The following is a 13,689-nucleotide window of genomic DNA, read 5'->3' on the forward strand; positions in this document are numbered from 1 at the left end:
GGGCAGACAAAAAGTAAATTGCAGAAACATTAACCAAGTATAACTGTATCTGCAACACAGGTGGTTTGCTCAATCATACTGATTTCTTTTGTTAAAGACAAGTGAAACAATCACACTGATGTTTCAGCTCCTCACCTACTGCAAGGTAACCTGGATTATTTTCTTTCTCAGTAAAGGGTTTTAGGATGCAGTGATGAACAGAACACTGCTCCCATGGTTACCCTCTTGGCTTACTCACAATGGGCAGGATTTGGTGCTTTCCCTCTCTGACAGAAGGAACCGTGAAACACAATATGTGATGTGCTTAAGGAAAACAAATGCATTGCAAAGAACGGAAAATTCAAAATCCTAGAAATTAAGATGAATTTCTGAAACCCTCACACTGAGTGTGGGCCTTTCTGAAAGCATTCTGTGAGGTCATACTGCAGGGACTTCAAGACAAACTCTGCTACTCTTGGCTACCACGGTTGTCCAGCAGCATTGCCTTCAGTGTCAGGCCAGAAGCTTACTGCTGCTGACCTGCAATCCCTCCATCTGTGCTGGTTAGTACAGTTTCCATCATATTTGACTGTTCCCAAACCGAAACAGAACAAAGCTGCTCACAAGACAAGTCAAACGCCAAGTAAAACATCTCCACTAAAGAACCATAGCCCTTTCTCTCTCTCAAAAGAAAATAGTAAGAAGTTGTATTACCTTCAGAGAATCGTAGAAACATTTAGGTTGGAAAAGACCCTTAAGATCACTGAGTCCAACTGTTAACCTAACACTGCCAAGTCCACCACTGAACCATGTCCCTAAGCACCACATCTACAGACTTCTAAATATTTCCAGGGATGGTGACTCATCTTGCTAGACTCTGAGAGTAAAGCCAGACCCTTTGCTACCTTCTCTTTTCTATGTAACCCCTTGATTCCTCTGCTGATGTGCATTTCACCAAACATTAACTGCAAGTCATCCTCAGCTTTAGTTTAGAGAATTTTTCTCTTTCCCAGTACTCTCTTTTTAACAGTACTAGGGTAAGACTGGCACTGCAGGCATCTAGAGGTGTTTCAGAGGAAGTCTGCACACTTTGTGCTTGTCCTGCCCCAGTCCCCTGCTGAAAAATATCTGCAGAATTCATTCTCCTGCCAAGCAGCTCTGCAGGAGAACCAGCTCCATGACTGAATCTAGAAACCAACACCACGATGTTGCACCTTCTGTTAGCTTACCCTCTTCCTAGCTTCTATGACACTGTCCTTCCCTGGGAATCCTCCACTTTCTTTTTGCAGGGTGTCCTTTGGAAGAGTTTGCTTGTCCCACCTCCAGAACCCAAAACCTCATATTTCTTGTAAACTTATTTGTGAGGAATAATTCAATCACCTTCTTCAACACAGATTAATTTGTCCATTCTACACTTTGACTTGTAGAAATGACTGGCTTTGGTTGAGACAGAGTTAACTCTCTTCCCAGTAGCTGGTACAATGCTGTGTTTTGGATTTAGTTTGAGAATAATGTTGGTAAAAAACTGATGTTTTAGTTGTTGATAAGTAGAGTTTATCCTATGTCAAGGACTTTTTAGTTTCTCATGCTCTGCCAGTGAGGAGGTGCACAAGAAGCTGGGAGAAACTGTACTGTGCATCATTTGTTTTTCTTGGCTTATATGCCTCTCTTTTTCATTTCCAATAAAATTATTATTATATTTTACTTTATTTCAGTTATTAAACTGTTATTATCTCAACCTCTTGGATATCAGCAGGAGGATATTACCCTGTCAAGATAAGAAGAAAAGGTTTTTTTCTGGTTCTCCTCCCCATCCCACCTTTGGGGGGCCTGGGGGTGGGCAGTGGGAGTGAGCAAGCGTCTGTGTCGTATTTAAGTTACTGGCTGGGGTTAAGCCATTACAAGGAATAAAATCCTTACACTACATAGCATTTAGGCTGGTTAGTTTGCTGTAACCTTGGATTTAGTCTTTAGTCTGTATCCTCGTGTCCTGTATGTGTTTAATTATTAAGGATGCTTAGAAAGAAACATCTGCAAAATTCAGCCTTTCCTGACTGTTCCCATCTAGATTCTCATCTCATGTTAGGATTACAAAACCCCTTTTCCTCTTATCTTGCCAGGGTAATTTCCTCCTACTGATATCCATTTGCAGTGTCTGGGCAAGGATCATATTCCTATCCTGTCACTCTAACTACCCTTGGCATGGTCCCCCCACTTATTGTATTTATATTTAGGCTCTCAATTATCCATGTTGTGGTCACAGCATGGTTCTGCTTAGCTTACTGCAGCACTCCCGTTTTCCAACACGAGGGGTACTTGGTTCAGCTTCATATACGGGTTTTACTGCAAAGGAAGGGAAAGGACAAAGGAGAAGCAGAGCTTCTTTTGCTGCCTGTTGTGCATGGAGGAACCTCTCCAGAAAACTCTCATACTCTTACTTAATTAAGGCCTCTCCTTAATGCTCCCTTTTGCAGGGATAATTACAAAAAGAAATGTTAGATTACTGATTTGCAGTACTCCCAAACCTGCAGACCAACCCTTCAGCACTGGTTTCTTGTATGCTGCATCCAACCACCACATTTTTGGTGTTAGATGCTTTTAACTAGGAGCGAACACTTTGAATGGCTCCTAAAGTAGACCATGGTTAGGTCTTCAAAATTATGAAAACAGACTAATAACAAGCCTCTGTAGACATCAGATTATGCCTAGAGTTAAGGTTCTCTTATATTATTGACTCTAAACTGATGTTGTTAGGTTACAGAGGCTCACAACAGACCAGAACACACTGAGTAAATATTTGGGTGCTCCTCACTATCCAGCCAGAACATTTCCAAAGATACTTCACTTTTTCATTAGACTACAAAACAACACTACTGGTCTGTTAGACACCACAAACCCCCAAACTTTCTGGCCTTGCTGTTTTCAGGATACTACAAGAAAAAAAACATGTTGTGTTCTCAGTATTAGTTTTATAAATTTGTGTTTTGAAAAAGAATCTGCACCTTTGTCTTTGAATCAGATGAATTACCTCGTGTTTTGGGGTGAGGACTTCTGCTGTGCTTCACTTCCCTTACACATTAAAGGCTGTGAAAATAACTGTTGCTGGTAACTCATCTATTTGTATATGCATAACCACTAACAAACTGCATTCTTTGCTTTTATTTTGGCAGTACAACCTTAAGTACAACATGGATGGAAGCAACAGCAGCAGAAAAGCTCCTTCCCAACTGATTTGTTGTTCTAAGATATCAAATGTTTGGTATTTTTATCCAGTGCTTTACTCAGTGCTGCAATGCACACTCTGAAACCTGATAATGAACTGTGTGCTGGAAGAAAAACCCCGAGGACACAGAAGGGGGAGGAAAAACATAAACAGCGCTTCACTTCCCTTTGTTTAACAAAAAGGTAGAAAAAAGGACATGAAAGAGACATTGCTCTCTGAAATTGCAGTAATTTTTATGTCCCTGGACAGTGAGTCAAGCCAGGTTTTTTCATCACAGTTTAATCCAGGAATATGCCCTTCTTTTCTTTTCTCCTTTCTCCTTTCCCTTCCCTTGCAGTAAACCCCAGTTACGAAACTAAAGCAAGTAATCCTCATGTTCCTGACCAGAATTCATACATCCAGCAAGGGCTAAAGCACCTAGGATTTGCCAAAGAACTTCTGTTAGTTTTGACATGAACTGCTAATTTAAAAACAAAGTTTCAAGGACTTTTATTTCTAAATCAATTGAATTACTAGTCAGGCTTATAAAAATAGCAGTGCTTCAGGTATACATTTTACCTCTTAAACGGCCTATTTATGTTTACAAACCTGTTCTATAGACTTATCTTATCCTGCAAGTTTTAGTTTCTCTTTTGATAGCAGGAGTCTGTCATATCTGCACTTCTAGCACCACAGAGAGAATATCTGAGCCGTCTGTACAACTCCTCTCTCTCCTAATGAATACCCAGGAGTTTCAACTCTTAATAAATAATAAATTACATTCTGCTTGTAGTATGCTTCCAGACCCCGTAAAAGTTTATCCTAAAATCCTTAAATTGGTAAAATAAAACACTCAGCAATATTCTTTTGTTGGGTACAGCTATTCTACCTGGGCTGGGGTAACACCTGGTATCAGTCTGGCCTGGGGGATGAACACAGTGATAGGTCTGCTGACAAGGACTTCGGGGTGTTGGTGGAGGAGAGGCTGGACATGACCCAGCCATGGGCACTCCCAGCCCAGAGAGCCAAACCTGACCTGGGCTGCATCCAGAGCAGTGTGGGCAGCAGGGGAGGGAGGGGATTCTGCCCCTCTGCTCTGCTGAGACCCCGCCTGCAGGGCTGCATCCAACTCTGGGGGCCAGCACAGGAATGACATGGAACTCTTGGAGCGAGTCCAGAGGAGGGCCGTGAAATGAGAAATAGCTGAGAAAATCAGGATTGTTCAGTCTGGAGAAGAGAAAGTTCTGGGAAAACCTTATTGTGGCCTTTCAGTACTTGAAGGGGGCTTGGTAGCCTGTTGGGATAGGACAAGGGGAAAAGGTTTTAAACTGAGGGAGACTACATTAGGATTAGGTATAAGAAAAAAGGGTTTTTACAATGAGGCTGGTAAAACACTGGAGCAGGTTGCCCAGAGTGTTCATGGATACCCCATCCCTGGGAACATTCAGGTTCAGGCTGGACAGGGTTCTGAGTAACTTGAGATATCCCTGCTTATTGTAGAATTGGACTAGATAACCTTTAAGAGGTCCCTTCCAACCCAGACTATTCTATTGTTATAGAATTATATGAAAAATCAGCTTGTGCTCATGATGTTTTAAGAACTATGATTTGGCCAAGAAGAAAACATCCAGTTCCCAAAAGATGGCTTTTCCATTGGCTTTTTATTCCCTAAGAAGACCAAAAATCAAATAACCTCCCACCGTCCAGCTTTATTAATGAAACCTTCAATAATCTCAGGATGCCACAGGATATGACCACTCTAATGCTCAGTGCAATAAAAATCTACTGTCCATATAAACTGGGGACAGAAATGAAACACTTCTTGGCTTTTCCTAGGAAAGTTGTAGGAATTATAAGTTACAGTGACTTTAAGAGTTACTTTAAGAGTTACTGCGACACAAAAAAGGATGTGGAGTTTCCAACTGTGGCTAAAGAAAACACTGGAAAGTACTTCGGGGTGCTCTTAGGAGCTTGACTAGATGGAGCACAGCAGATGTGCAAACAGCATGGATCTGGACAATGCTGCTCTTCCAGAAGACAGAAAACATTATTGTAACTAGGGACTGTCCCTGCATTCAAACTAATGAGCTATACAGATTACTTTGGGACATGTGAAGTCCAGCGAGGAGACCAATTGTTTCAGGCTACTTTATTATCACTTTCTTCTCTTAGACTGTAGTGGGTTGACCCTGGCTGGATGCCAGGCACCCACCAAAGCCTCCCTCTCTCACTCCACTCCACAGCTGGACTGGGAAGAGAAAATATAATGAAGAGTTCATGAGCTGAGATAAGGATCAGGATAGACCACTCACCAAATAGTGTCATGGGCAAAACAGTCTAGAACTAGAGATATCAATTGAATGTATTACTAACAAAACCAGAGCAGGATAATGAGAAGCAAAACAAGACCTTAAAAACTCCTTATCCACACCCCTCTCTCCTTCCCAGCTCTAGCTCCTCCCCCAGCAGTGTGGGGAGACAGGAATGGGTGTTATCATCACTGGTTGTTCCTCCTGCAGCTCAGGGAGAGGAGTCCTTCCCCTGCTCCAGCATGGGGTCCCTACATGGGAGACAGTTCTCCATGAACTTCTCCAGCATGGGTCCATCCCATGGGCAACAGTCCTCCCCAAACTGCTGCAGTGTGGGTCACTCTTCCATGGTCCTTCAAGGACAGGCTGCTCCAGCCTGGGCTCCTCTCTCCACGGGCCTCCCAAAAAGTCACAGCCTCTTCTCAGGCATCCCCCCACTATGATAGCTTGGCCATACAAACCCAGAACACAGACAGAGAATGATGCTCCTTCCTGACCCACTGCATGCCTTCAGACCAGTGATCAAACTAATACAGTTCACAGAAGGGAACAGCACAGCTGCTCCTAATGGAAGACAGCCTCTGAATGCTGTTCTTACTGAGTGCAATGCAAACCAAGTTATTTCAGTGGAAAAGGAGGAACGAGTTTTAAAACTCCAGAAGTCATGCCACTTCACTTAGAAATCAAGGCCTGAAAACCCCCAACATTTCCTCATCCTCCAAGCTAGACTATCAATATCTGTTTTTTGTTTTGGTTTTTGTTTTTTATAATAAGTGGTTTGGTTTTTTATTTTTAAAATAAATAATAAAATTATTATTTGCCTGGTATAACACAGAACATTGAATAGATGCAACCTTGAGCTACAGCACTTGTGAGTGGAGCTTCCTTGCTTATAAATAAACCCACCTGACATTATCTATCCTATGTGGTGAGTACACATCTTTCTTAACCTCTTATTCACCATGATGATGTTAGACCCACCTACCTATGCTGGCTCACTGTTATGTACTTGGCCCCAGGGTTGGGTACCACATGCTTTCTGGCACTCATGGCCCATCTTCCCCCAGGGATGAGGACACTAAATACAGCTGCCCAAAGGCTGCAGGGCTGCTGCCTGGCAGGTTGCTGCCTGGCCAGAGGCAGCAATGTGAGTAGCATCACGGTAGCTGTCACACTAGAGTTAAAATGAAAATGCTCTTGATGTGACAACTGCAGCAGAAAGCAGAAGGGGCAAGGTCAGAGGTGCTTGTTCAGTGCGACTGAGATTTTTGCCTATCCCCAAGGTAGCATGTTAAAAACCACAAATTCTTCAACTACTGCTAGGGAAGGGCATTTGTCAAAGAGAAAAAAAACCTGACACTGAAAAAGGTTCACTAAGCAGACTATTTCTTAAGCTTGGCTCCTCCTCTGGCCCTGTTTTTCATTTCTCCACTGTAATAGTGGAAATAGAACCTCTGTGTGAAAGACTGTGAAAGTTGCTTATTCTAACCTGTTGCCTTGTGAAAAGGATAAGAAAGCATAAAAAAAGAGCATAAATTAGTTATCATAGTGGCCCATTATGACCACTGACAGAGAACCAGGTTGGTTGAAGCATGAGGACATCTTCCATAAAGTTGGTCTTGTTTGTGGGAGCTATAAGGTTTGGGGCAAGGCTTTATTATAGATATATAGTTCTAACTATATTTTATATAGTTCTATATATAGAACTCGATCTTTATCTCCACCAGCAAAATCTTTACTGCTCATATATCTCACCACTGCACCAGCCTCTTTTCCAAAATGGGGCATCAGGACAGGAACTGCTTGGAATCTGTAGGACAAAGAATGCCAAGTTCTGTTCCACCCAGTCTGTTTCCCTCCTGTAAACTGCCTGCCTTTCCCCTCTGTCCTACTCATTGTGCTTCTCCCTCCTTTTACACAAGCTTAAAACAATGCCTGGTTCCAGGCATGGGAAGGCACGAGGTATGGTGTCCTGCAGGCATGGGTACCACCCCAGGACTGGGATGTGTGCTATAAATCATCTCTCCAGGCACTAAGAGCTTGTCAAGCAAGAGAGCAATCCCTTTGTCTGAGGGCCACTCTCCACTTCCCCCAGCTTGCTACAAGCTGTAAGCAGGAACATCAGGACAACATGCCCACAACTATTTCAGAAACTGGATATCACAGCAGACAGACAGCTCCATGACCCTCTTTGTTTTAAGGCTGACACTTTTCAGTGTCATATCTTGGGTACCAAACTGCTGGCAGTGCCAACAGACCACATTCTTTCACCTATGGGCTGTCTACTTGGGTGAAGAGGGTTGAGTCTTGCCTCTCAGGGCGATAGAAATCCCATTCTTCCTCCTTGTGCAAGCCATGCCATTATGGCGAGAAAAACCCTGTGGGTGCATCTGAACCCTACTCCCTATCTCAGACAGGAAAAGGTATTAATGAAACTTTGTCCTTCACAAGGTCCTTCCTCTTCCCAGCATGAAGCAGGAGATGGATGGTCCTTTCTGCACCAGGGGAAAAGAGAGCTTTCTACGGAGCTCAGGATGCCTTTGTCATCTTGGGAAGTCCAAGCTCTCTTTTCAATCCACTTGCAAAGACAGATCCTTCTGAGAAGGCCCCAGTTCCCCTCTACCACTGTCTCAGCCTATAAAAGCTTTCCCATTTAGGGTCTGGGAAATGAGACTGGACTGAAATCTGTAAAGACTTTGGACATTCAAATGTAAGATCTCATGTAAAATTGGCAGAGGGGAGTGATGGTGACCATGAGAACGGTTAAGACCTCCCAGATGAGCAATAGGGGAGTCCTGGTGGGAAGGAATGGCCCTGGCATAGAGCCTGAGCAGGGTGTAACCAAGGCAGTACATGTCTGCCTTTTTGCTAAGTGATATGTAACACACAAAAAATTGTTTCCAGCTACTTGGTGTCTTCCTAGTGCAGGTGGAGGAGAGTGAGCCGGAAGGACTTTCGGCATGTGAGGGCTTTATGTAGTGAGGGATGAAGGGGTAGGACGGTGCTGAAAGGAGAGAGATCCCACTGCTGTCTTTGATGTGCTCAAGCTGCCACGTAATAAAACTGTCCAGAATTTCAGGACACAGCCCGTGCCTGAGATTACTGTCATGGCTCCTACAAGAAGTTATATATTGCAAGCACTTAAATGCACATCCTGCGGACTCTTTCTCCTTTGGTGAGGGAAAGAAACATTTATGAAGTGCAGACATCCTCTGCAGCCATGGCCAACCCTGTGTTCAGTTACAGACTTGTGAGTAAACATACTTAAATGGTTGTTTTTTGCATGGAATGGTATTTTCACCTTAACTCTGCCCTGGCTGGTGACACCTGGCCTGTACACCCACTCTGCTGCCAGTGACTAGAGAATTCCGGCAGCCCAGTCGGGAACATTGCCCACACTCTGGGAGCAACACTGCATCAACTAAAGCTTATACATCTTTTTTCTGTCTTTGACCTTTGCACAGCATGCCATGTCTGCTTAAACCCTCAATAAACATGCAGAAATCATAGCTTTCTCACACCACTACCAGGAATCCTTATGGCAAGAAGACTTTTGTGCTGACTGGTGACAGAGCTGCTCTGACTAGAGGCCACGCCCCACAAGGGGAAGTGCTGGGCAGAGGGACTCATCCATTCCACAGAAACATGCCATTATATTTTCTGCTACCTCATTCGGTTCTCACAGCCACACCTTTGCTAAGCTGCTCCCTGTTAGTCATGCCAAAGTTCACTGCTGATCATGAGATGCCTTCCAGTCCCCATATTCTCTTCTCAAATATCAGCTACTGGCTGCTAGGCGCTAGCAAACTTGAAATTCCTGGTAGAAGTCTGGAAGATTAGTTTTGCTGAGTTCAGTCTTCTGAAGTGGTGTGAGACACCAGAGGATAAACTGAACTCCACCTTGATGCTTTTCCTGCTCAGTTTGATATATGGATCTGACTGCTTGATCACAGCACAGATTGGAAAATTGAAACTGCTGTAGGGCACTTTCCATTAAATCAGCTGCAGTGTACACAGCCAGACTGTTGAGTATTTAGATAATTTATTTTTTTTTAATAAAAAAACTAAAAATGCAGCTAGGTGATTCTTGAAATGCAGGGCATCCCCTATTGTTAATATCTGTGTTGATGAGAAAAAGAAGGGATTAAATTATTTTCCATGTAATGCATGGCTTTCACCTTGTCCCTTTCCTCTTCACCTGAATGCCTACAATCTTCAGGCACTAAATGCAGATCTGAACCTGAATGCAGATCAAATCACCCCCTCCTACAAATCTTAATCCATTGGGCACTTGGCAGGGTTTCAACAAAGAGCCATGGGGCCTCCAGTTCCCCTGTGTAGAGAATCTGGCCCTGCTGTGACCCTGCCATGAGGTCTGCACATTACAGAACTATATTCTTCCCTTTCAATCCATCTCAAAAGCAAGGATTGAAACATAAGAGTTTATGAAAAAGAGATTTGACAGTACCAGACATTCATACAGTCATCAAACCTTGCAGTGAACCAGACTGACAGAATAAACAGAGTAAGGCCTCTGTGGCAATTGTTGGTATCTTAAAGTAAATGCAATACTGTGGAGAGCTATTTGCCCCAGAACACAGCTTTCATTAGTTGTCTAGAAATTATATTAATTGAATTGAGCACAATGAAAACAGTAGAAATTAATATGTTGAACTGTCCTCTTGTCATTTTTATCATGACCATTACAAAGCAGCTTTGAGCCAGAACTGTTTTCAAGCATACACAAAACTTACACATTATAGCCACTCTCCTTTGAGCTCAGTGAATATAAATAAACATTTCAGCTTAAACACATGGCCCATTCCCACTCCTTTTTCCAGATGAAGCAGGACATTTTTCTTACCTGGGTATGGCACTCTCCCTTTTGTTACCAGCTCTGTCAGTAGGATCCCAAAAGACCAGACATCTGACTTTATTGTGAACCTCCCATACAGAGCCGCTTCTGGTGCAGTCCACTTAATGGGAAATTTTGCACCTGAAGAGAGAATGCATGAATCTTAACCAGAACAGAGACAGAACCAAAGCACCAGATCACAGGTAACTCTTGTGTTCTGCAACAGGTGCAGGTGGAAGGAGCTGCAGACAAGTGTTAACCAACAGCTCCACAGAGTACAGTCAGAGAGGACAGGTGGGCAGAATGCGTAGGGCATCAGGAAAGACTAAGCAGGAAAGGGTTAGTTTGTCACACATCCCAAGAGAAGGAGAGAACATTTTAACTCAATTTTGAAGTTTTATAAAATGAAAAAAAAACCCCAGTTTTAAAAACAACCTCCCAAAGTGTTTAAAATATTTGCAAATCAAACACAGTTAGCACGTATAAGCAGAACTGAGATATACTGGATATGCACTTCCCAGTTTGCCTGCTCAAGCTAAACAAAATGCAAACAAACATGTTGAAAACAGAAATTAAAAGCAAATCCAATATTTCATTAGAAACATGCAAGGACTTTAAAATAATACTGCCATTCGAGTTGCTTGGAGTGCTTGATGTCAAGGCACAACTTTGGCCTATGATTTATAACTTGACAGTGTACTTTAAGCTCCTGGCACTGAAAAGCCTGTAGTGCCTTAAATACGTGCAGTTCTAATGTGCTCATCCATCATCAGAGCTTGCAGGAGCCAGTTGCAGTAAGGATAGTAAGATAACAAGCATTTAAACACTGATTTATTTGCTTTTCCAATCACTGACTGTTTTCTTAGGGAAAACATTTTCAGTACAACTTTAAAGAAAAGGCTTGTGGTAATAATTAACTCATAGTATGTAAGAAAAAATATGCAGACATTTCCCTGGTGTCTTGTATTAACATACAGGCAAAAGAGTTGCATTGCTTACTGCTGATCCCTAGTGACAAACACTCCTGAATTTGGAAACAGACTGACTTTGACTTCACACCACCCTCTCATTAAAGTTCCCATTGCTTTCAGGAGGAGTGTGAAAGTGTAACAATGTGAACAAATCACTCTCAGGCAGTGAGCTTATGGCACTGTTCCGCCATCACATCCAGGGCTCAGTGTCCAGTATCTTCTGCCATGCACCCCAATCTCACATGACTTACAGTAAAAAGTAAACGTGGTAATTCTCATCTCCTTACTTAGTAAAACTTCGATGTGCTGAAGTTTTTTCTGCTCTACATGTAAATGATCCTAAGAGATACTAGTACTCTAGTACAAATACATATTTTCCTAGGGAGTATTGCAGTTGCTCGAGTAAGCCCTGCTAAATGACTTGAAAATGTCCTGCTAAAGGATGAAAAAGATGCAAGAGAAAGTTTCAGATACCTAATGCCTAAAGTCAGGAGCTTAAGTCTAGTTAAGCATCAGCACATCACTGGTTAGATTTGCAAAGGTGCCAGAGGACTTTTGGATGCCTGTTCACTTTTTAAAATCCGTCTCTTGCATATTTTCATTGGTTGATATGTAGGCAGGAACTACAGTTAGGGTGCTTGGCTTGGGTCTCAATCTCCTTCACTTACACTTCTTTGTGTGACCAATCTTAGTTTACAAGACTCAAAATCCGCAGAACTTCATCTTCTCTTTCTGCCTTGGCTGTGATGTGTGAGTCCTTTGCAGCAGAAGCTGCCACCACTTGAGCCTCTGTCCTGGAAGCTGGCCCTGCTTCAGCAGCACCAGCAGCCACGTGGCTCTGGCAACTGGCTGCTCCAGCTGCCAGGAGATCCTGGGGCTGTACAGCTCATGCCAATCCCTGGAAAATCTGCAAGCTGCATGTATCTGGTGGTCAGGTTGCCCAGGCCTGCTGTGAATGTCTTTAGATGGGCCTGTGCGTGCAGCCCTGAACGTGAGGGCCAATGTCCCTCTGCTCTCTCCTGTGTGCAGCCCAGACAGCACACACACACCCCATGTGCCAGCTGAACGAAGGAATAGCTCCAGGCTGGCCAGGAGCCTGAAGCCTTGGCTGTTGGCTGGTGCTGTGTGAGATGGTCATGCAGGGGAGTTTGATTGTTCACATGTTGCACACATTCTGTTCAACCATTTTCTTTTCCTTTAATCAGCTGTGTTTTTCTGAGAAACTTTGACAAATCTGCTCGAATTCCCTTGTGCTTCATACTCGGATCCAAAGGTAGCAACCACCTACAACTCATTTTTGGAGGAAGGAAATCTCTTCAGACTCTTTTGTGGCCAACTCCTCCAGTATTTTTGTCTTCCTCAACCTACTGCCAGTGTGCCACTGGGAGATGAGTATGCGGCGTGTTGTCAAACCACAGGAAAATGAGAAGCAAGGTAAGTCCCTGAGCAGAGGGATCAATTCCAGGACATCCCTTATCCTGAGAGCTAGAGCAGTACAATCCTCACTGGGGTGGGATGAGCACTGCTGGAAAGATGAATGGTCTGTGCTGAGGGTTTTCCTATGACATGACAGCTATTCATTACTTCTCTGTGTTGCCCCTGCTGTGGATGATTCTTTGTCTAAAGCAACTAATATAAAAAATCACGTTCTGCAGTTTGTGCAGTATTTCCTGATAGATGACAGATTTGGAATGGTAGACGGGGAGAAGGAAAATGCAAGGTTGGCAGAGAGCTTGCTAGCAGAGCCCTGCCTCATGGTTTTCTGTCCCTGCAACACATGCTGGAGGCTAGATGATCCAAGCAAGTCTGCAGTCCAGTATGGCAGTGAAGGGAGAGCAGAGACCAGGGAGAACACACCAGGCTGGTCACCGGCAGGTACAACACATGCACTGCCGTAACATGAGGAGCTCACACACAGCTTGTGTGAATGGAGGGGTGTGTGTTTGTCTAACAGGGATCCCTCCAAGGTGTTGCCTCTCATTCAATGCCTGGAACTGGAGACAGTGCACTGCTGTGAAAGCACAAGAATTCCCAAATGTGCTGAGCACTGCCCTGAAGCCTCCTGCTTGCTGCAGCTACATGGAGTGTTAGCACAGGCCGGATGCTGCGTGTGGTTCCTGACGGACACACAGCTCCTGTGCTTACTCTCTTCCCAATACACTGAATAAAAAACCCACCTCCTCTCTCTGCCCAGGCCTCAGAAGCTTATTAAACAAACTGACTTTGTGCTGCAAACAAATTACAGTATCAGTTAAAACGTGTATTACTGACAAACACGTTAATAAATCTGATAAGCCAAATTACCCCAGCTGACAAGGCAGCCCATCTCCTACTCTGAAGGCAGATTTTGCATCAGTGGGGGAGGGACTTCTC

The 13,689-nt window shown here is 43.6% G+C and overlaps 1 protein-coding gene across 7 annotated transcripts in view; it reads right to left on the reverse strand.

Annotated features, from left to right (window-relative positions):
* The window catches only part of FYN (FYN proto-oncogene, Src family tyrosine kinase), a 138,251-nt gene that overhangs the window by 2,952 nt on the left and 121,610 nt on the right, over positions 1-13,689 (reverse strand). For all 7 annotated transcript variants that reach the window (XM_086876846.1, XM_086876843.1, XM_086876844.1 and 4 more), the window contains one exon: positions 10,355-10,486. In XM_086876846.1, the coding sequence (XP_086732972.1) occupies positions 10,355-10,486 (132 nt within the window). The remainder of the gene's footprint in view (positions 1-10,354; positions 10,487-13,689) is intronic.

This window comes from Cyanistes caeruleus, chromosome 2 (assembly GCF_971803275.1).
Source record: "Cyanistes caeruleus chromosome 2, bCyaCae1.hap1.1, whole genome shotgun sequence".
In the NCBI taxonomy this organism is placed as follows: domain Eukaryota; kingdom Metazoa; phylum Chordata; class Aves; order Passeriformes; family Paridae; genus Cyanistes; species Cyanistes caeruleus.